This window comes from Pongo abelii, chromosome 5 (genome assembly GCF_028885655.2).
Source record: "Pongo abelii isolate AG06213 chromosome 5, NHGRI_mPonAbe1-v2.0_pri, whole genome shotgun sequence".
NCBI lineage: Eukaryota > Metazoa > Chordata > Mammalia > Primates > Hominidae > Pongo > Pongo abelii.
The window spans coordinates 46,488,255-46,513,187 of record NC_071990.2 but is presented as its reverse complement, the minus strand read 5'-3'; the positions used below and the strand labels follow the sequence as shown (position 1 = coordinate 46,513,187).

General features: G+C 39.4%; 1 protein-coding gene across 7 annotated transcripts in view; it reads left to right on the top strand.

Annotated features, from left to right (window-relative positions):
* Nucleotides 1-24,933, top strand: part of RCAN2 (regulator of calcineurin 2) — a 277,059-nt gene that overhangs the window by 228,732 nt on the left and 23,394 nt on the right. For all 7 annotated transcript variants that reach the window (NM_001131464.2, XM_024247796.3, XM_024247795.3 and 4 more), the window contains 2 exon segments: nucleotides 21,021-21,194; nucleotides 22,990-23,161. In NM_001131464.2, coding sequence (NP_001124936.1) covers nucleotides 21,021-21,194; nucleotides 22,990-23,161 — 346 coding nt within the window.

The following is a 24,933-nucleotide window of genomic DNA, read 5'->3' as shown; positions in this document are numbered from 1 at the left end:
GAGTCCCTGCATGAGAATAGCCCTTAGCTTTGGAGAGCTGGCGTCACCTCCCAGGGCCATGCTCCCTCCCCAGGGATAGCTCTCGACCTGTGACTGCTCCATGAGAGGGTAGGGGAACATAAGATCCTGAACTGGGGGTGCCTGTGAAGGGCACCCCTCCCCTCATTGCCACCTTGAATCTGCTGAGGCCTTTGTTGGGACTGCATTGAGTTCAACTCCTCCCTCTGCCCAATTCTGGGTACCTCAGGTCTCCACAGGTGTTGATCCTGACAGCACTCCTAAATGAAGCTCCTGTACACAAAACCTCCACTCACAGGGCTCAGCCTACCATCCAAGAAAGGCCTGTTACTGCATAGCTGCAGCTGGCACTCCTCCAGCCATCTTTACTTACCAGCTTCATTCTAATGTTGTGAATGCATGACCAAGGATCTCCATGCACTTGAGAAGAACCAACAGCAAGATACATAACTAGTGAGATAAACCAAGAGCACAGGTGACCTAGAGTATTCAGAGCTATGCAGAAAGTAGACAAGATCTTTTTTAAAAAATAAATCTATTTAATATTCACAGAAAGATTTAACAGGCTATGACAGCTGTAACACAAGAACACAGCTGCTGTGAAAAAAAGAGATATCTTATAACAAAATAAGCGTTCCTGTGCTGGCAAAATTTATTGGAAAATTTAGCAGAAGAGTTGAATGGACCTAACTGAAGAATAAGTTAATGATCTGAAAAATAATGTGAAAGGAATTCTGAGAATACAGGGTCAAAAGACAAAGAGATGGAAAATATGGAAGAAAAGAAAAACAGATAATAGATTCAAGAAATTCTATATCCAACTAGGAATGCTGAAGGAAGGTAGTAGAAGCAATGGAGAGGAAGAAATTATCTAAATATGAATGTGAAGAAACTATGAACAAAGACACAATAAGAGCCCACTGAATGCTCTATAGGAACGTCAGCAAATTTTTTTCTGTGAAGAACCAGATAGTAAATAGTTTAAGTTTTGCAGGTCATATTTCTTGACTGTATTGCAGCACAAAAGCTTCAATATGTAACAAAAACACAATACATGACTGTGTTCCTACAAAATCTTATTAAACATAAATAAGCATCAGGCCAGATTGGGCTTACTTTGCTGACCCCTGCCTTCCAGAAATAATGGGGAAAAAAAAAATCACACATCTAGTCGTATTTTACTAAAAGTTCTGAACTCCAAAATTAGGGAAATTCTGTAAAGCTTCCAAAGACAAAACAAGGCCAGGATCTCACTTGTCTTCTATAACACAGTTGGCTAGAAAACAATGGAGTCATATTCTGGGGAAAATTGAAGTGATTCTTAACCTGGATTATGTTCTAAGTCAAACTGTCAGTCTAGTGTGATGGCAAAATACACATGTATTTGGCCAGTCAATGACTCAAAATGTTTATCACCTGTCACTATCGTGGGAGGAGAGGGCCTACTCAAAGATGTTTTCTTACACAACATAAAATGTTACTCCAAGAAAGAGGAAGATATGAGATACATGAAACAGCTGAAATAACCCAAGATTTAGATGAAGAGAAATCCAGTTACGACCATTATACAGCAGGTCAAAAACCCGATCCATTGAAAGTGAGACACCAACTCAGAGGATTCTATGATGAGTGACTTTATTAAAGAACACATTTGATATAATAACACAAATGATAGAATTAGGAATCTGGAAGTACAATTTTGTGGAGTTACCAATGAGATAATGGCTTATGTCTGCTCTCTTCAACAACAGTAGAAACGCATTTAGGAATTTTAGGAGGAAAAAAATGAGACAGACATGATTGTTTAATGAAACAAGTAAAAATTTGTGCCGTTATAAAATGGTGTTTTCTGAAACAGCAAATCCAAACTCCCACAGGTCAAGAAACTTAGAGTAAGAATTAAGAGAGTCACTAACTGTTCTCGTAAATTTATTTTTCGTTTATTGCATATATGACCATTACAGTTCCTTCTCTATGTGGCTATTTTCTTTTCTACCGCTGCCTTTGTTACTTTTATATAATATTTTATAAATTTGCCCTTTTCCATGATTTTATTCTTAAGTAGGCTCAGGTTGTTTTTAAATTAGAAAATAGAAGTCTTAAAATTTTATTTAGATATCAGTATTATAATATCTTCTGATTTTCTTAAGATAGATGACAGATTTTACACCTAGAAACATAAATTTATTTTTCTTGAGATTTGTATTTAAAGTATACAAGACTCCTTCAGGAAATGAATATTTCTTGTTTTAAAGAAATCTTTTTCTGAAAGTCAGCAATTTCTCATATTTGTTATATTTCTTATTTTATTTTATTTTACACAAGGTCTCACCCTGTTCCCCAGACTGGCATGATCATGGTTCACTGCAGCCTCAACTTCCCAGGCTCAAATGATCCTTCCACCTCAGGCTCCCAAGTAGTTGGGACCACCAGTGCATGCCACTATGCCCACCTCATTTTCATTTGCTTGTTTTGTAGAGGTGGGGTCTTCCTATGTTGCTTAGGCTGGTCTCAAACTCCTGGGCTCAAGTGATCCTCTCACCTTGGCCTCCCAGAGTGCTGGGATTATGGGCCTGAGCCACCACACCCACCCTCTTTAATTCTTTTTTTCTGATAAACTTAGGTAAAGTTAAATGTAATGCTTTTCATTTAATAAAAATATTAACAGTGATTATCTTTAATGTATGGGTCACTTTGTCCTTATGTTTATGTGTATTTTTCCAAGTGGTCTACCATGACCATGTTATTTTCTAAAAAGAACAACATTATTCCTTTCAAGTTACAATATCATTCAAAGCTAGAGCTTGGCAAATACATGAATTAGAGGCTCGATGTTACCATCACTTGCCCGTAACTTTTAACTCATCATTCAACCTCTTTTGGCTTTGGTTTTATGAAATTAAAAAATTGGGTTGAAATTTATATTTGATGATTTTGAAAAAACTTATCCTAGACCTGTTTTTTTGTTTGTTTGTTTGTTTTGAATTGTTCAAACCCTTTGCATCATTTACAAGGTCAAAATATATCAGGGAGGAGTCTTGATTTTAAATGTTGGTGTCACATCTCTGGGTTTGTGTGTGCCTGCATTCATGTCCCAAGTTCTATGCAGGTCTGCCTCCAACTGGTGATGGGGCCTTGAGCATGTCATCCCCTGCTCTGTGCTTTGCATCTTTCAACTTTCAAGTAGAGGAGTTGGAATCAGTTGCCTCCAGTGTCCCTTCCAAGAATAGAGGGTAAAACGATGCTGGAGACAAAGTTTGATCAGTGGGACCCTGTGGGAAAAGTAGTTACAATGGAGTGAGATCAGGGAATCTGCTGCCTACATCCGTGATGCAAAGCCTGAGGATGGTCTCATTCTCATGGATGTACTGCTTCATCTTAAATGTACCAGGATTAGGCAACACAAAACAGCAGAAATAAATTCTTCCGGGGATACTCCTAGGCAGATTGGGGGTCGCATTACCAATCAGCTCAGGTCAAAGCTTGTACTATTTGAATGTCTCTGCACATTCTCTTCTTCACTTGTTCATGAGAACTTCCAACAGTGTCCCACCTACCCAATGTGTTCCCTCTTTGTAGTGGGGAGAAAACTCAGTCAAAATAAAGAACGTGCAGATAATATGGTAATAATCAAAGGAAAAACAATGTCGTGATTGTAAGAACAGACCAGTCAACAAGAGTTAATGCATTAATTAATGCAAAGAGCTGAAAACTAATAACACCCAAGGACAGTACTGGTAATTCTCAGTAGCACAATTGTATAAATCAGTTTATTCAGAGTCAAGAAGTGCTTAGGTCTTAAATGGTCCAACCCATGTCTTCTAAACTGGTACCTCTTAAACTTCAAGGGGATACTGATTATCTGGGGGGTCTTGTTGAGATAAAGATTCTAAATTAGTAGGTCTAGAGACTTGTGACCTGAGATAATGCATATTTAGGAAGCTTCCAGGAGATGCTGCCACCGCTGATCTGTTATCCATAAGTTGGACTATAAGGATGTAAAGCACTTAGAACAGTGTCTGCATTTAGGAAGAACTGGTGTTAGTAATGATTATTATTTCTACTAGCTGCAAGAATTCCAACTCTCCATATGCTCATGTGCTACAGGAGTACCAAGAGTTGTGCAGCAATAGCCATATTTTTAAGTAGAATAACTAGAATCATTTTGTAAACTCGTTTATGAAATTTTATGGAATAAAAATTTATTCCGTAACCTTTATTAGATCACAGATAAGCAGCCCTTGGTAGAAAGCACATTTATGGAATGAGCATAATTTGCTGCTGAGAACTGCAGAGAAGGCCTGCACATTTTGACAGGTTCCACTCATCAAGAGGACTGTCACATCTCTCCAGTGAGCTGAGGACCACGGTTTCAGAATTACTAATTCAGAGGACCAACCAATTGGTGACCACATATCCAGTGTGCCCAAGACAGTCCTGAAGTCATAGCATAATTAATAGCACCCCCCTCCTAGCTTGGACAATGCATTGTATAGTCATCCTAATTATAGTGGACACTATCTATAAATTACTGGCTTTACTCAGCTTCCCTAGCTCTCCCTAAACTTTCATTTCTACCACATGGAGAAAAGGGAATTCTCAGTCAAATTTTCTTGCTTAGCTGACAATGGTTTTGGCACTGAACGATGCCTGTATTCAACAGTCCTGAAGTTTTGTTTGTAACACACACACATATACACACACCCATACCCACACACACGGAGGAAACCAGGTTTCATCAATACGATCCAATTTTCAGGCGCTTCTAATCTGAGCTGCTTATGTGAAGCTCTCTTCCTTTTGACAGAACCAGCTCCTCTTTCATTTCCAATAATTTCTCTAGGATTGCACAAGAATTCTTCATACTGCTGCTGGTCTGTGAGATATGCATGAGAAAAACTAGATGAAGACAAAAGATGTGTCCATCCCACTGGGTGAGATGCACTGAAAGGGATGAAGCCATATTGACCCAGCTTCCATCTGCCATAGATAGTCCTCTGGGATGAAATCTGCATTCTGTCACTGATGAGTTGACCACCTTAGGCAGGTTGTTTAATCTCTTTTAACTCGTTTCTTCATCTGCCTCATAAGTGTATTGTGAGAATGAAATAAATTAGCATATGTGAGGGACCTAGTGTGGGCTTGGCATCATAGAAAGCATTTTAACCTAAGTCATATCTAATAAATTCCCACATGAAAATGTAACCACTGTGCAAAATTGCGTTCCCAAATTTTGGGCAGTGTTAGCCATAGCCGAAGAGTCGGTTTTGTTTCTAGTAAATCCACTTCAGCCATGATAGATGTAGACTGTCATGTTTCAATTTGGAAAGGCTTTCCTTCAGGTCTCTTGTGTCCTGAATCTGTGATGGGTTGAAACAATCATTTTTGTTTCAAATCTTAAGGAATTTGAACATGAGAGATTTAATTTTATGTAACGTTTCATCATTAATATACATTCTTTTTTATGTCATTACATAAAGAACAGAGGAAAACAAATAAAATAGAAAAGGTGAGATGGAGAGGAGGAAAAGAGATTAGGAGTATAACAAGCTGCACACTTTCTAAATTTAATGATTGAATCATAAGAAGTTCCTTATATCTGCATCTTAAAAGAATGCAAATGCCATTTTAATTTCATGGGAAAAATAAGTTAAAGGATACCCTGCTGCCTTTGAAAAGCTTACTTTGGTCATTTGCCAAATGGCAAAATGAATGGATTAAATTTTAAATCGCCTGTCTTCAGAAGGACATGATATGGAACATATTTAGGATTTAGCCCTTTAATTTAACATTAAACTTACTAAAAATGTCCTCATCAATTATTGACAGCTCGATTTTAAAACAGAGCCTTCACCTCAATGTTGAGAAGGTAGAACACTGCTTGTTTTTAGAAGTATATTTTCTACTTCTTTCAGCTACAACAGCAGGTAGCATTCTGCAAAGGGGTAATTTTTTAAAGAGGCTCCAAGCTGGTGAGCAGTTTGCCTATCTGCATCAGCAGGCTCATGACCCATCATTTAGAATTCAAATGGAATGTATTCAGTGAAGCATCTTGCTATTAAATAAATGTTGTAAAAAATGTGTGAGTGCTGACTGTTAAAATACCAAAATCTCAAATCTCATTTGGTTTATGTTTCCTATGATTCTGTGGGTATTTCATAACAGATGTTATTGTGCAACAAACAAGGCCATTCCTAGCAAAATATGGCTTAGGGACAACTATTATTTTTATCCTCTTCTTAATCCCTTAAAATACCTTTTTTTTTTTTTTAGAAACAACATCATATTAATGTAAATATTTAAATCCTTTGATAATGCGTCTCTCCTGCCTGGAGAATTCTGAAGTCTTCCACTGCCACTTATTTCCACACACACAAATTCTATCCATCTCTTACAGGCCATTTCTGCCTTGACCACCCCCCTATACTAACACGCACACACACACACATACACACACACATACACACACACATACACACTCTCTCTGATGACACATTATTCTGAAATATATTCATAATATTTTAAATAGTAAGAGGAACTGGAGATTAAAGCTCAATAGAAGAGGGGTATTTGGTAGGGGAGTAGTCAAGAAAGACTTCCGAGAAGAAATTTGTATAATTTTTATTTTGGCATCCCTGTTTCATTACATTATGGAGGATCTTAATACATATGTTTAGTGTGCATTTGTTGCTTTGGTTGAAGGATAGCTTTGAAGAAAAGAACAAATTCACCAAAAGGTAGTGTGTGGGAGGGAGGACTGTTCTCTCAACGTTGTCTGGTTCATTTCATCACCAAGTGAGCCCTTTCCAAAGTGTAGGCATCTGCATGCCATACAGTTGGCACTCAATAATGAATATGTGAGCAAAACACAAAAACGACATGATTACTGCCCTTGAAGTTCTTGTAATCCAGTTAATGATGGCACATTTTCCCTCACTAACAACACTGTTATGGGAGCACAGCAGAAGGATGTCTAAACCTTAATGGGATTCAGGACAGATTTCTTGGATTTGAGATATGAGCTAGGACTTGAGAGACAATTAGAAAGTTATCGGGAGGAAAAGGCTGTTACTGGCAGAAGAAAGGGCAAATGAGAAGTCTTGCAGGCACAGAATAACCTGCCTTTGGGAACCTGTAAAGAGAAGTTTGGCTGGAATATAGGCAACAAAAGCAAAGGAGAGGTATGAGATTAGTGGGGTGGGTGATGGCCATTTTATGAAGGGCCTTTAATGCCAAGCAGAGCCTTATTCTAAAAGCTATGGGGAGCCACTAAAGAATTTTATAGAGGAATGGTATAATCAGAATTTTCTCTTTTGCTTTATTTATTTATTTATTTAAGACAGAGGCTCACTATATTGCCAAGGCTGGTCTCAAACTCCTGAACTCAAGCAATCCTCCCACCTTGGCCTCCCAAAGTGCTGGGATTACAAGCATGAGCTACTGCATCCAGCCCAGAATTTTCTCTTTTAGAAAGACCTCTCTAGCAGCAGGCTTCTAAGGTTGATTCTTGGGTGGCCAGACAGACACCAGGGAGACCAAGTGCAGTCATAGGGTAAGCCACAAAATTGATGGCAGGGTGAACAGGGGGCTGATGGGAGACGTACTGAAAGGTCCAGAGAACATAGGGCTTGTTGAGTAGTGAGATGTGGAAGTGAGGGAGAAGGAAGAGATAAGGATAACATTTAAGTTGCCTGCTTAAGCAACTGGATAGAGGGGGCCGTTTGTTGTGATAGGATGAGTGGCAGATTTAGAGGCCCCAGCTTAAAAAAAAAAAAAAATGGCTTTAGGGCTATTACATGGAAGACACCTATTGGAAATCTCAGCAAAACAATTGAATATGGGGTGTGGAGGTCTGGAAATGGGTTTGTCTAAAAGACAGTAGAGGTGTGTCGGGAGAAGAGGAGAAAGGAACCAGATAGGAGGGGCTTATCTACTCTGTGTGTGAGCTTCTGATGTTTTCCATAGTCACTGGCATCTTCATCCTTTGCTCACTGTCTCTCTGAGCTCCAGCTAATGGTGCAGGATCCCCAAAGGGAAGGATTAAAGGCAATTACCCAGTTGATTTCCTCCTTAGAATTATTTAATTTATCATGTTGTTTTGTAAAGGACATGTTTAAACCTTTACAGACAAAAAAGAAATTTTGTGGTTAATTTGGGCTCTACATTTTCAGTAGATAATAACATCAATAAAATCAAGTTAGTTTAATTAGAGTTGATTTCATAGGAGACATTTTGCTGACATTCCTATAATTGCTCTTTACAATCTTTGAAGATTATATACAGGTACAAGTATAGATATAAATATATAGATAGATGTAGACATAGATATAATATACTTGGTTCTGGATATAGGGAGATTTGGATGTACAGCTAATAAGCCAAATACAGGCATATAAACAAAATGTTTATCTTCCAATCTGGGATTAATAATAGCTCAGACACACTTACTGTGCTCAGCACCTTTTAAAGTGATATAAATATATTAATTTACTTAACAGCCAAGATACCCCTATGAGGTAGATACTGTCATTATTTCTATTTTATAGATAAGGAAACTGAGGCATCAGTGGGTAAGTACATTGTTCAAGGTTGCACAGCTGGGACCAGCATTTAAACTAGGTAGTGTAGCTCTAGAGTTTGCTAGTAACATAACTTTATACTGCCTCTTCTTACCTATATCTTATAGATAAAAGAATATTTAAACGAATTTAAAGTAAAATTCCTGTCCTCTTGTGAGACTGGAAAAGCTGTAAGAGAGGCTGTGCATTTCATCAATTACACATGCACAATTAGAGCCTATATCTAATCAGGGCTGATGACAGCCACAGACGTTTGTACAGATTAATGATCAGAGAAGAGGAATTGATGGGCCAGAGAAGGTTGAAGCTGTCAGCTTTTAGGAAATGCCTTGAGCCAAGGCAGCCATTGATGTTGTAAACTGAAATGTGGCAGCTATAAAAGGACTGTCAGATCCTTCCTTTGCATAAAAAGTATTTATTACCATGCACAGAAGCCCAATTTTATGGCATGTAACAGAGATCTGTATTCATAACTACTCACTCAAAGGTCTTTAGTATGCCTGGTCCACCCTCCTCCCCATCCTGGGGACATGTGGGAAAGCTCCTTTCTGCTACCTCTTACATTTTCATAGACCCATTGGGAGACTTAGAAGTGTCCTGGTGCAGGCAAGGGACTTGCAGCCATCCACAAATGGTACCTTGCTTGGCATAGCCAGGCTCCATAGCCTCTGGTGAGTGCCCCACCAGAACAAGCCCTGGGTTCACGTGATGAGAGGGTCTCACTCACCCAAAGGATGGGCAGTCACTGCATGGAGTCAGAACAACAAGAGCCCTAGGCATGCAAACTATGCTGCCTTTCAGTTCCTCTCTTGGTCCATTCACCTCCCCTACTTATTGGACAGCTTCCAGGACAGGTTCCAAGCAATCCCCTCACTTGCTCCTCTTCCTCAGTCTCCACCTTGGGTACTTACAAAGTGGACTTAGGCAAGGAAAGGATGTACTCAGCCATCTATAATAGGGTGCATTGACTTAAACTTTGCGGATTCAAGTCTCTTGGCTCGTTCTGGTGATTAAACCTTTTAGGGAATTGACCGTCATCAGCTAAGAGTATAATATTTTGAATGTAATAAGAAATATATTTTTTGTCTTCCTCCAAGAAACCCCTGGAATCTCCTCAGTGATAAGTGTCTTTTTGTATGCTAATGAGAACACTAGGGGCCCTGGGTGGCCTCAGGATGGGGTTAGAACTTTCAGGTTTTCAGCCTACTATCTGACCTCTGGGAAGGGGAGAGATGCTGAAGTTAGAGTTGATCACCAATTGGCAATGGTGTGATCAATTCTGCCTGTGTAAGGACGCCTTCATAAAAACCCAAACGACAGCATTCAGGGAGTTTCCAGGTTGCTGAACATGTAGAGGTACTGAGAGCGTGGTCTAGTCCAGAGAGGAGCATGGAAGCCCAGTGCCCCTTCTCGCATACCTTGCTCTATGCATCTCTTCCATCTGACTGTTACTGAGTTGTATTCTTTATAATAAAAGGATGAGCATAAGTAAAGTGCTTCCCTAAGTTCTGTAAGCCATTATAGCGAATGATCGAACCTGAGGAGGGGGTTGTGAGAACTTCCAATTTATAACTAGTGGGTCGGAAGCAAAGCCTGGACGTGCAATTGGTGTCCAAAGTGGGGCAGTCTTGGAGTACTGAGCCCTTAACCTTTGGGATCTGGCACTATCTTCAGGCAGATAGAGTCAGGATTGAGTTAAAGCGTAAGACATCCAGTGGGTGTCTACAGAGAACTGCAGAATTGCTTGCTGTGAGAAAAACTCCATGTGTTAATGACCAGAAATGAAGTAATGTGAGAGTATAGAAAAACCAATGTTTTGGTTTTTTTTTCTGTACAGTACAGTGATAGAAACACTGTACTTGTTTTAGCTGTTCTGGAAACCTGGACTCCAGATTATTTTGTGACTGCACAGTACATACTTCACACTTTCTTGGGCATATTTCCCGGGGGTTAAATGAAGCTTCAGCTTTAGGGCCCCTCATTTGCATTGGTCTTTACCAAGACTTAGTAGAGCCCTAGCATTGTGTTCATGTGGTTATATATTTTTGCAAAATTTGCAAAAGTTATTTCTTATTTTTGTTCTCATTCTTAAAAAACAAACCGCCAATGTTTATGCTTAGTTGCTTTTTTTGTGTTTTGTTTTTGTTTTTGTTTTGAGACAGGGTCTCACTCGGTCACCCAGACTGGAGTGCAGTGGCATGATCTTGGCTCACTGCAACCTCCACCTCCCAGGTTCAAGTGATCCTCCCACCTCAGCCTCCAGAGTGGCTGAGACCACAGGTGCACACCACTGTGCCAGGCTAATTTTTTATATCTGTGCTGAGTTTTCTATTATTTTGCTTAAAGAAGGCTCCCCAAGGTGTGAAATCTTCAGGTTATGTAATACTTGGATTCACCCCCTCTGCCTCCCTCATTCAAAGGTTATTCCAGTTAATAGTCCTCATACACATTTTTGTTTGTATTGGAGGCATTTGCATTCTTTCATTTGTTTGTTGGCTTGGAGTTTTTTCAAGTTCTAAATGTTTAGATGATGACTAAGTAGAATCAGAGAAATGGAGATTTCCTTAACTAAGGAAAACTAAAAATATACTTTTGAATAGCAATGTTATTCAGCCACAGTGAACTTTAGGACCGCTACTGGGAAAGAAATAATAGACTGGAACATGGATCATGGAACTTGCTCCACTGAGAGAGGTGTGTGATGAGTCCATGAGGTTTTAGAACAAAGTGGCTTCTTCTAGAGTTTGAGGCTGAGTATTAGATCTTTGCCTCTCACAAGAACTCCAGGGAGAAAGGATAAAGGCTTCTATACCTTTACCAGCAAGCTGTCTTTTCTTGAAGAAGTTATATGACACAATGTCTGTCTGCTTCTCTTATTAGTGAAGAAAGATTGCAGTTCCTCTTTTCACAATGATTTTTATTTAGGTAGCATCAGGACCACAAATGGAACAAAGCATAATTTCATACAAGTTTGGCTGGCCTAAGAAATCTTGATAGGTTAAAGTCCAGCTGTGGGAACTCTCACATGCATGCCAATTATGCCCATCACATAAGGAGTCCGCATCCTGTCCAGGAGGTCCTCCTGAGAGGCCCATCACATCCAGAGTGGTTCTTCAACATGGGATTTGCCCATGGCTTGTCAATAGTATCCATTGAGAAGTGATAAAACTAAAGGAGTGGTTTTACTCTTTGGCAGTTTCTAGTAGGTATTATCTGAAAGATGAGAGCCTTGTGATTTTGAGAGATGCTGAATTTCTTATTAAAGCAACTTATGCCCAAAGGGATCATAATTGTGAAAATTGAAAAATATATAAAGCATATAGCATCATTTGAAAAGCAGATAAAAGCACCATTGGACTTCCCTAGTAGCTGTTTCTTCAAGGTCAGCACTGTTCTTTTGGATTGACAAGGAAAGCTGGTTTTCTTATTCCTGTTTGGAGACTTCTCACTCCTCTGCATGTATCAGTGATATTTATGCAGTATAAATAACTTGAACTCACTAGTTTTGGTTTTGCTAACTGGCTAGTTGTGTGACTTAGTGTATGTGATTAGCTTCTCTGGCTTTCAGTTGCTTTCTGGGTAATATGGTTTGGCTCCTTGTCCCCACCCAAATCTCATCTAGAATTGTAATCCCTACATGTCGAGAGAGGGACCTATAATCCCCACCTGTCTAGTGAGGGAAGTGATTGGATCATGGGGACAGTTTTCCCCATGCTGTTCTCATGATAGTGAGTGAGTTCTCACGAGATCTGATGGTTTCATAAGGGGCTCTTCCCCCTTCACTCTCTCTCCCTCTCCTGCTGCCATGTAAGACGTGCCTGCTTCCCCTTCCACCATGATTGTTAAGTTTTCTGTGACCTCCCCAGCCATGTGGAACTGTGAGTCAATTAAACCTCTTTTCTTTATAAATTACCCAGTCTCAGGTATTTCTTTATAGCAGTGTGAGAATGGACTAATACACTGGGTTTCTCAAGGACAACAAAAATTCCATTTCCCCCTCAAAGGACTTATTGAGGATTCAATGAGATAATATTTTAGAAGTTATGGTTTGTCTGCCACCTGTCTGATTTACAGTTAAATTGAAGGTAATATTTTAATATCCTAATATTTTATAAAATACTTTGGGGTTTTATATTGACAAAATAGAACATACTGAGCACTTCCTATGTACTGAGGTCACTGCTGAAAGCTATTGATTGAAAAAAATAATAATACTTGCTTACATTCTGATTGGAAACTCTAGCAGACCAATCGCTGCTTGTTTCATGTTCTGTAATTACTGAAGACAGTGCTCGCCACATGACAACATCTTTTTAATGAGGATGCTGGACAGATCCTTCTGCCTGGTTTTTAGATCAGGCCCATCTTTATTCCATAGACCCTGTGAACTGTATAACTGATGAGGGTTACTCTATCCTGTTAATGTTAAGAAAGATTACAGGCAAAATGTTGGCCCACTCATTACGATATTCAAGGATCTATGAGAAGCTTTTCAACTTTTCAGAACAGACCTCCTTCTTGGCTTCAATGTATGTTTCCACACTTGTTTCTCCCTTTTTCTCTTCTTGTTTTCCATTTTACTTTATTTTATTTTGCCATAATATATCTTTGTAAGCCATGTTTGAGTCTTTTTAAAAATCTGGGGCACAAATAAGAAACAAATAATTATAGTAGAGGTGAATAAGATTTAAGGAAAACCACAGTAAGCCTCTCTAAGACAGCAATAAATACCTGTGTCTGTACATCTCAGACTACTTAAGAAAAGCAAATACATCTAAAGGTAGAAGTAGAAGCCTTAACATCCACAAATGTTCATATTTGACACTATATAATCATTTTATTTCAAATATGGCCTGAGTTCGGCCTGAATCTGTGTTTCTTATTTGGTAAGCAGCACACTCACATCTTCAGACATTCTACCTGAAACATATTTTATTTTATTTTATTTTATTTTATTTATTTTTCTTTTTTGAGACAGAATCTCGCTCTGTCACCCAGGCTGGAGTGCATTGGCACAATCCTGGCTCACTGCAACCTCTACCTCCTGAGTTCAAGCGATTCTCCTGCCTCAGCCTCCCGAGTAGTAGGGATTACAGGCATGTGCCACCACGCCCAGCTAATTTTTATATTTTTAGTAGAGACAGGGTTTCACCATGTCAGCTAGTCTGGTCTTGAACTCCTGACCCCAGGCGATCCTCCTGCCTCGGCCTCCCAAAGTGCTGGGATTACAGGCGTGAGCTACTGTGCCCAGCCTCCAACCCCTATTCTAACCTCTCCCACTTTCTTCTCTAGAGTCCATTATTGATTTTCTCAGAGTACCATTTGTGCTCTACAATAATCACTCCGCATCCTCTCTTTACCAAGTCTTTAATTGCTCTGGGCAATGCTTATTCCCTAGCAATTACACATTGCTAGGCAGATTGTTCTCCAGTTCCCCACCTCTCAAGCCCAGAATATTAGGCTTAGAATTCTCTGGCTTCCCCCTATGCTTCTAGACTGTTGTTTCATCCCTTTTTATAGATGATCTCTGTGAAGCCCCTGCCCTCCAGTTGAACTCTTTTCCTCCTGTCTGTGGTGCCATACCCTGTGGCTCTCTAGGTCACTCCTCCTGTTTCTCACACAGCTTATCTGGCTCATGGTTGTCCCTCAACTCTGTTTCCTGTTGTCTTCCTGAGTCAGTGGTCACCGTGCAATCCTCTCACCTCACTATTCTTTAGCCTCTATTCCCATCATCCTCACCCTGTCATCCATCACAATTCCATTCATGTGCCTCATGTTGACCCTAAGGGCATCTAACACTGAAAACCTTCTGAAACCTTAAACTTACAAAATTATCTTCTGGGTTTACAATTTTTTTGTCTTCTACTTTTCCCACTATGTCATTCCTACAAAACTTATTTTTCTAACTCATCCAAAACCTTGAAGTCTCACATCTTCCCGTTCTTTCAGTTGAATGTGATACTCCTGGCTTCTCTTCTTTCCTCACAACCTCTCATAGTCGGGCATCTCATTGCCTACTTGCCAAGCCTTTCAAGTTATTCCTTCATCTTTCTTCTCCTATCCATCAACACACACACACACATACACACACACACACACCTGTCTTGTACTCATCACCTTGGAATGACCCAAATATCCACTTCCTCCTCTCCTGGGGGGGAAGTGATGTAATTATATTAGGTGCTCTGTATTCTTCCCAGAGTCATCTGGTTCTGTAGGTCTGCAAGTCTGCCTATATTTGTTTCCTGGGGCTGTTGTAACCAAGTGCCACAAACTGAGTGGCTTAAAACAATAAAAATGTATTACCACACAATTCTGAAGGCTAAAGTCCAAAGCCAAGGTGTCAGCAGTGCCACGATACCTCTGGATCCCATAGGAGAATCCTTTTTTGCTTCTTCCTAGCTTCTGATGGTTTGCTAGCAATATTTAGCATTCCTTGGCTTGCAGAGGTGCCACTCCACTCCACTGTCTTCACAGGACACTCTCCCTATGTTTCTCTGTCTTCACATGGCTTTCTTATAAGGACACTAGTCAACTTAGATTAGGGTCCCATACCACTTCAGTACGATATCTTTTTAACTAATTTCATCTTTGGTGACCCTATTTCCAAACAAGGTCATGTTCTGAGGTCCTGGGGTTCAGACTTCAACATATCCTTACTGTCTCTTCTCTCTCCCTCTTTGTTAGTTTCATTTCTTCAGCCAATAAGTGTTTCCCCACACTACCAAAAATCTGCTTGTGACCGTGACTTCCCATGTAGTTAGCCCAGCTCCCTGGTTTTCATTGCCAAACTCTTTTTCCAGCTTTTTCTCTGCCCTTCACTCCTCCATCTGTAATTAATCTATTACACATCTGTTCAAATAGCTCTCTCAGTAAGGTCATCAGCATCAGCCCATTTGTCAAATCCAGTGGTGTCATCTCCATCTTCACCCTATTTGACTTTCCTGCAGCATTCAATACCAGTATTATCACACTTCCTTGAAGGGCAGCTCTTTTCTGACCATTATGTTGTACACTTAAGGGTCTCACTAGACCTCCTGTCTTTCCCCAAGCCAACTGGATCCTTACTTCTGAGATCCTATTGTACAGCAGTGTTCAGTGTGTGGTTTATAGACTCTTGAGGGATCCCAATACCAGTTCCTATGTTGTCAAAACTATTTTCATAGCAATACAAAGGTATCATTTACCTTTTAAATTGTGTTGACATTTATACCCATGGTGCAAAAGCAATGGTAGTTAAAACTGCTGGTACTTTAGCATGAATCAGTGCAGTGCCACCAAATTGTGCCAGTAGTACAGTCATGTGTCACTTAACCTTGGGAATACATTCTGAGAAATGTGTCCTTAGGTGATTTGGTTGTGTGAATATGATAGAGTGTACTTACACAAATCTAGATGGTATAGCCTACTACACATCCAAGCTCTATGGTACAGCCTATTGTTCCTAGGCTACAAACCTGTACAGCATATTACTATACTGAATTCGGTAGGCAATTTTTACACATAAGTATTTGTGTATCTCAATATATCTAATCATAGAAAAAGTATGGTAAAAATATGGTATTATAATCTTGTGGGACCACAGTCAGATATGCAGTCCATTGTTGACCAAAACTTCATTATGCAGTGCATGACTGTATTTCTATTCTTCACAGCCACACACTCACAGTTAAAAAAAGAAAAAAGAAAAAAAGCAGAAAAAGAAAATGCCAATTTTACTTAGAAATGTCCTTGATAAGGCAGTAAGTTTTATTCATTTTTTTAACCCTTTACCCTTAAGCGCACACCTTTGTAATATTCTGAGTAACAAAATGGAAAGTACACATGAGAAGCACTTCTGTGACATCCGGAAATACAATGTTTGACTGGAGGAAACATTCTAAGCTGTCCTAAGCTGCCCTTGGTACTTTTTTCATGGAACACCATTTTTACTTGAAGAAACAACTGACAGGCAAAGTATAGTTATGGACACTTTGGTAATTGGCAGACAATTTCTCAAAAATGAATGAAATGAATTCTGCTACTGTAAGAAAAATAACTGAAAGTGTGTGTTGCCCAATAATAAAGAATGAGCTTTCAAGCAAAAATTAAAATTTTGGAAAACTTGTATCCACCAGTGTGAATTCCACAGCTTTTGAATAAGATAGATGGTAGATAGATTAAAAGTAATGGCAAAAATCACAATTACTTTTGCACCAAACTATAGTATTAATGAATGTGATTTTTAACACTGTATTGAAATTGGTCAAGTTGGAAAAGTTATATAACTCAGGGAACCAATATTGTCTAAATGATTAATATACACTATTATGAAATCATTGCATGGGTTAAAATTTATTCAAAGTGAAAAATAGATAAATGGATCTTAATAAAATCATATAAAATGTTATGTGATTACACAGTACACTTTAAGAAACTACTAGTTATTGAGTTTTGATGAGATATCAAGGAAGAATACTCACAATTATTTGAAGGGCTGTTAAAATACTCCACCCTTTTCCAACCACATATTTGGATGAGGCCAGTTTTTCTTCATACCCTTCAGTCAAAACAACTTGGTGCAATAGATTGAATGCAGAAGCAGATATGAGATCCAGGTGTCTTCTATTAATTTGGAAATTAAACAGGTTTGCAAAAATGTAAAACAATGTCAATCTCATTAAACTTTTTCTTCTTTTGGAAAACAGTTATTTTTCGTTAAAAAGTTTATGTTAACAAACAAAGGGCTTATTATTATTACTTTTAAATAGATTTATATATAAATATTTTCAAGTTTCTCAGTCTTAATTTCTAGTTCAATAAACATTGTTAAATAAAACCCACATTTACAAAAATTCTTTAGGATCCTCAATAATTGTTAAAAGTGTAAAGAGGTCCTGAAACCAAAGAGCTTGAGATCGCTGCTGTAGAACTTTATTCAAACAGGATGCTACAAAGAGAACTAACGATCGAGGAGAAATTAATAATTTATTGGATTTGTTGGGTAACAGAACTGGAGAAAAATGGCAGCCAGAGGACAACAAAATATTATTGTGTCCCTGGTGAGAACCTGCACATCAAGACCACAGATGATTTTCTGTAATGGCAGATGGAGAATTCCTACAGCCAGTGCTTTTGGTGACACTGTTTTGCCTCAATGTACATCTGGTGGCTTCGTTGTGCTGGATCTGCCTCTAACTAATTTGGTCTGGTATCTTGTTGCCTCAGCAAATGATATGTTTGTAATGTCACTAATGGAAACAAAAATAGAAAAGGCTAGCAAGTCCCTATTCTTGGACAGCTGTCACCCCTACAAATAAAGTTCCCAAAAGGCCTGAAAAGAGAGGACATGCTGAGTAAATGTCAGCTGTTTATTATTATCATCATTGTTGACTTTAAGCCCCATATGATCCAGTGAAAAACCTGGTCCCTGAGCTCTGGGCTACACCCCAGGTTTGGTGCAAGAGCTCCTTTTGTTTTTCAGCCTAAGCCCAAAACAAGGAATATCAAAGAGTTTCACGTCAATGGCCAACTCTAACTTGGTGGGAGTTGGTGCCTGGAGCCTTCTATTGAGGATCAGTGGGAACAAGAAGTTCTTGACGTCTGCCAATGCCTCACAAAGGAGATAGCACATTGTCAGCACCCTCTAAGCCTAAAACCTGGACTCCTTGATTCTTTGCTCCTAATGCAGTCTCTTGAGGCCAAACCGCTCTGATAAACTGAGATGTGAAGCATAAAAATGAAATATGAAATGAAAAGGGAGGAATTAGACTCAAAGGAAAAAGCACCTCGCTTTCAAAGGCTAGCCTCAATGGCCCAAGCTTAGGCATTGGAGAGGTGATGAGAAGGTGAAACTCCCACCCTGGAAATGGAAAAACATACCAGCCACAAAGAAGACCCAAGGATTCTGTCCTTAATAAAACATTATACTCTATATAGAAACAAGAGTTTTTAATCTCTTAATCCTCCTATTCCTGAAAACTTCCCAAACTAGTCAAACTACCAGCTGTGACTTGACCAGTTCAGAGTACTCTCATTGTGAGGAAACAGAATGCATTTTAGTCATCAGGATTCCTGCTCAGGAAAACACAGTATTGTTGGGACCGCATTCCATAATGAGACTACTTGGAGTGGTAGCTGAAGCCCTGAGTCTGGGAGTTGGCTGATCCCAAGGCTTAAGAGATGAGGGGAGACAAAAAGCCTGCTCTGCATAAGACAAGGAAAAATTCTTGTTTTGTTCATGATGGGAAAAGGAGTATAAGAAAAAACTGAAAATGAGAAAAAGAACCCCTCAAATCTCCACAAATGTCATGAAAAAAGCAAAAGCTTTTATTGTATTCTTTGGGGTCCTTGGACTGGTATAAAAGAGAAGAGTGTGGGCAGACAAAGGAGTCAAAGGTAGGAGGGGGAACTGCAGCCTGGGGATTCTCGGAAATGGGCAGCAGGGTATGGAAGCATCACCAACATGGGCTTGAAGGTCTGATACAAGTTGATCTGGATGCCCAAGAGGCAGTAAGACCTTCCCTGACATTTGAGTTACTCTTCCTGTGGAGCCTCAGAAGTCAGTGTTTTTACAACCCCACCTCACTATGTTGATTCTCTTAGATGTGATCTAATTAAATATAAATGCTCTTATTAAACTAAGCATCTCCTCCTATCAACCTGACAGTATAATTCTTTATCGAGTTGACAGTATCTCTCTAGTCAGGGTCACAAGGACTTTGGCCTGGTCCTGGCTCTGCCACTGACTGTCCATGTGCCCATGGGTAAGTCCTTATTTTTTCAGATCTCAGGGTTCTGACTTGTAAAATGATGAAGGTGAGGAGGAAAAGGTTGAGTTCATCATCTCTTAAGTCCATTCCTAGTTAAAATTCTATGAATCTTGCAGTATTAATATTTCATGCATCTCCATCCTTACTTGTACTCACTGTTATGAGAAATTACCTTTTACTGTTGAAATAAAAGAATCAGGTTGGTTATATATATAATTTCCTTAGTGGCAGTTTCTCTATTAAGAACACACTAGCTTATAACATATACTAGTTTTCTTATAATAAGGATATTTTTATGGCTAAGAGGAATCAGACAGATCAGACAGATGGTATTAACATATATACCTATATATTTTTTTCTTTTTTAATTCTCTAGTTTTCTGTTATGCCTTTCTGCAGTGTTCTGGGTGTCCTCTTACTTGTGTGTATCTGCTTCACATGTTAGATTGTTAGATGGTTGAGGGTCAGAACAATGTGATAGTCATCTCTGTATTCTCTTAAAGTCTTGAGAGAGACCATGCCTCATACAAAGTGAGCATTTAATAGATACTTACTCAGTTAAATTGAAATTGTGTATTGAGTCTAAATTTTTAAATTACTGCTTTGTATTGTGGTAGCTTGGTTATGCTGTAGGAATAAAATAGTTCTCAAATCTCAGTGATTTAATGCAATAGAGATTTTGTTTTTTCTTGCTAAGGCAGAGTTGGCTATAGAATGGGGTTGGAGTAGGGAGAAAACTATTTCTGCTTCATACAGCCACGCAGGGACCCAGAGTGAAGAGAATCCTGTTTCTGACAGCTGTACCTTTTGAAGCACACGGCCTCTTCAGAGAAATAAATGGAAAAATTACTCGAGGGCTTTCTTCTGCCCTCTACACGTATTTCATTGACCAGGACTAATCAAATGGTACTGCCTGGCTAGGAAACTGGGTGGTGTGGATTCCATATTTTTAGGCAAGAAAAGTGCCCACCTCTCCCTAAGCCTGGCATGGTGGCTCATGCCTGTAATCTCAGCACTTTGGGAGGCTGAGACAGGTGGATCACTTGAGGTCCGGAGTTCGAGACCAGCCTGGCCAGCATGGTGAAACCCCATCTCTACTAAAAACTACAAAAATTAGCTGGGTGTGGTGGCACATGCCTGTAATCCCAGCTACTCAGGAGGCTGAGGTAGGAGAATCACTTGAATCCAGGAGGCGGAGGTTACAGTGAGCCAAGATCATGCCACTGCACTCCAGCATGGGCAACAGAGCAAAACTCTGTCTCAAAAAAGAAAGAAAAAGAAAAGTGCCCCCAAGATTGGTAATCACAATGTTTACCATGTGCTTTACTCAGTAGCTCCAATATTTTGGAGATAATGAACTTCTTTGAGAATCTGATGATCATTACGATCCCTCTCCTTTACAGAAATACTCAACATTTTGCATAATTTCCCATTTGTTTCATGTACTTCAAATGCTATTCACTGGTCCTCTAGAGAACCTTGGACCAAGAACCTTGGCCAGGCATGTTTTGCACCTGGCAACAGATCTACAGATGAAAAAAATACATTACTGGTGTTCTATTTAAACCATATGTTATTAACAGCCTATTTATTTAGTTGTTTGTTTTTATTAGATATGGCATCATACGAGACCCATGGCCAATGGATTTTCCTCTGTGTTTGTTTTTATCAGGAAAAATTTGAGGGACTGTTTCGGACTTATGATGACTGTGTGACGTTCCAGCTCTTTAAGAGTTTCAGGCGTGTCCGTATAAACTTCAGCAATCCTAAATCTGCAGCCCGAGCTAGGATAGAGCTTCATGAAACCCAATTCAGAGGGAAAAAATTAAAGCTGTACTTTGCACAGGTAAGGTAATTGTTTACCAAAGTTATTCTTTTTGCCCTACATTATTTTTTACCATTTTAAAATGTAAATGAAGCCCTTTCTATTTTCAGATTGGTTGGTAGTCTATAAATTAAATCACTGAGAAATAGACCCACATCATGATTTCCAGACAGAAACAGCTCAGTGGCTTAGAAAACATGCTCTGAGAACTGCCTACCAGAGCAAGTTACATAACCTCACTGGGGCTCCTTATTCTCATCTGTAAAGTGGCGATGATCAAGATCTACACCCCATACTGTTATGAGGATTGCATGAATTATTGTGTGTTTAAGTGCCTAATATTTGGCAAATACACAATAAATGCCAGCTAGTAGTTATAATAATAATGACGTAATCACAGCTACTCCTAACCTTCCTATCAGGGTTATAATTAAAACTTAAATTATATGACAGCTTTAGTGGAATGTATAACTTTTCAATGATTCATATTTATGAGAAAAGGTTACAAATATATGGAAATTAATTTGTTTCATCCAAAAATCAATTCTAGCTCTTCCAACGAAATGAGTAATTCTTGGCAATGCTTATGAAGTTCACAGCAATAGAAATCAATATCCATCATGTTCCATTAGTGCCCTCACCTCATCATTAGATACCTTGATCCATCTCTTAAGTGATCTGTAAGTATGATTTCCACCTTTAGATTCTACAGAGATGGCACAGTGAAAAGAACACAGACATTGGCCCTGCATCCATGTTCAAATTCCATCATTGCTATTCTAATGTGTGTGATGTGGACAAACCTCAGTTTCCTCGTCTTTAAAATCTCACTCAGTTCCTTAAAAAGTTAAGCATTGAATTACCATCTGGCCCAGCAATTCCACTCCTAGGTATTTAAAACAGGTACTCAAACAAATATATGTACACACACGTTCACAACAGCACTATTCACAATAAACAAAAGGTGGAAACCACTCAAATGTCCATCAATGGATGAATGGACTAGCAAATTATAGTATGTCCATACAATGGAATATTATTCATCCATAAAAAGGACTAAAATACTGATAAATGCTACAATGTAGATGAACCTTGAAAACATTATACTAAGGGAAAGAAGCCAGACACAAAAGGTCACATATTCCATGATTCTACTTATAGGACATATCAAGAACAGGTAAGTCTGTAGAGACAGAAAACAGCATGGTGGTTGCCAGTGACCAGTGGGAGACAGGAATGGTAGTAACTGGTAATGGTAGTACTGGTAGCAATAGGCAGAGGAGTTCCTTTAAGGTGATGAAAAGAGCTTGAATCTGGATAGAAGTGGTTGTTGCAGATTGGGAATGTACTAACTGCCACTGAACTGTCACTTTCAAGTGGTTAATTTTATGTTATGTGAGTTTCACGAAGGAAGGAAGGAGGAAAAGAGAGAAGAAGAGAAGGAAACATTTGGCAGGTGCGTGGTGGGACAGTGAACTGGCAGCATCAGCATCACCTGGGAACCTATTAGAAATGCAAACCCTCAGGCCCCATCCCAGGCCTCCTGAATCAGAAATGTGGGGGCTGGGGCTCAGCAATCTGTGTTTTAGTAAGGACTGCAGGTGATTCTGATGTACAGTGAAGGTTGAGATCCACTGTTTTCAGGATTAAATAAGGCAATTGAGCACATGGTATGTGGTAAGTGGTAATTATTATTACAGTCGGGTTCATCGGTTCATTTGTCGCAGGCTGAAACTAAACCCACATTTTAATGTGCCAACATGACACATCTAAAGCCATGATGAATAAGTTTCTTCATCTCTACTCTATTTGAAAGGTTCAGACTCCAGAGACAGATGGAGACAAACTGCACTTGGCTCCACCCCAGCCTGCCAAACAGTTTCTCATCTCGCCCCCTTCCTCCCCACCTGTTGGCTGGCAGCCCATCAACGATGCCACGCCAGTCCTCAACTATGACCTCCTCTATGCTGTGGCCAAACTAGGACCAGGTAAGCTTTGCGGTCCATTTTAAAAATAAACATTTGTCAGCAACCTAGAAAAGCCAAATGAGATTAACAACCTTGAGATCCTGGGTTCACAGTAACATCTGCATTTCTAATAGATTTATTCCTCTGTGTGGACAATGAGAGGGAATGATGGATGAGAATGCAGCATCAGACTTTGCACCTGTTCAAAAAGCAACTCAGGAACTTGTACTAAAATGATGTCAAGTCCATGAAGCTTCTCAATTGCAATGCAGATATTTTAAGATCCAACAGCACTACCTAATTCTTGTGGGATTTAACTCTATCCCAGGAGGAAATTGTTCCCTCAGAACAGACAAAATGAATCCTACCAGCTGGAAGGAGGCATCTATGCTGTGCAACCCAGTTGTATTGCTGTCACAGTGCTAGTACACACTCAGGAACCCCCTGTTACAAGAAAACCTGCCTGCCAAGGTGAACTTCCAAGTTCCTAAGAAGTCAGTCACAGCAGCCTCTAACTTTAAAAAAATCTTAGTCACTTTGTTCTGATGTTGGCATATATAGCTCTGATTCACTCGTTCTCACGCAGTATAGCATTCTAAAATATGAATCTACCACCACACTTTATTTAGCCACTCTCCTGTTGATGGACATTTAGATTATTTCCAGGTTTTTTGCTATTACAATCAAAGTAACAGTTAACATTCTTGTACATCTCTATGCACTTGTCCAAAAGTTTCTTTAGGCTTTGTAGCTAGAAGTGATACTGCCCTCAATTTCAGCAGATGATGACACCTTGCACCCCAAAGTATTTTTTTCTGTGTTATATTAGGAGAGGAAATAATAGAAATTGAAGGGGCTGAAACCAGGTGGCAGCTGAGATTTTTAGCACTGTGAATTGAGTGGTAACTAATGGCCATTATGTCTGCTCTGTCTACTGCTGGTTATCTTGGGATAGGAAGGAGCTTTAAAAATAGAATCTGAATGCCTGACCCCACCCCAAGAGATTCTAATTTGATGTGGGTAAAGTTCAGGTATCAGTACGTTTTAAAAGCTCCCCTGCTGATTCTAATATGCAGATAAGTTCAAGAACCACTGGTAGCTAAATGCCAAGTACCAAGAATAGTAAACTTATAAGTTCTTACCAGCATTTCTTCATGTGGCAGGAAAACATTTGGGCCAGAGTCGCCCACCCCAGAAATCTGCAGTTTTAATAATCACGTGTTGATCCTTGTATACGCCAAAACCTGAGAACCCTAGGAATTATGGTGACCAACTGTCCTAGTTTCTCCAGGACTAAGGAGTCCCTTGGCCACAGGACCTTCACTGCTAAATCAGAAAATTCCCAGGCAAACCAAGAAAAGCTGGTCATCTTACCAAGTACCCACATTAAGATGGTGCTGATCTGATTAATAAGCACTTCTTGCAAGAAGATTGCCAGCTGTGGCATGTGTGGCCTGAAAGTTAAATTATAGAACTTTCAAGAGCAAGCTCACTGGAGGTTCCTTTGTAATCACCATCACATCACTCAGCTTCTCAGGCCCTTTAAAATGGCCATAAGTTTTACCTTCAAGTAGCAGTAGGTATGTCTAACTAACATGTGCTGATGAAAGAAGCAATATAATAATAAGGGAGATGTTAGTGAAATATGATTTCATTAAATGTCTGGTTCACATCCAGGATCCTGATCTTAGACACTCCCCCTTCAGAGAGCCACATGTGTGATATGCTTAAACACTGCACAGTGTATAAAGTAAATTGAGTCTACTCACATGAAGCCTTTTGAAGCCCTTTCC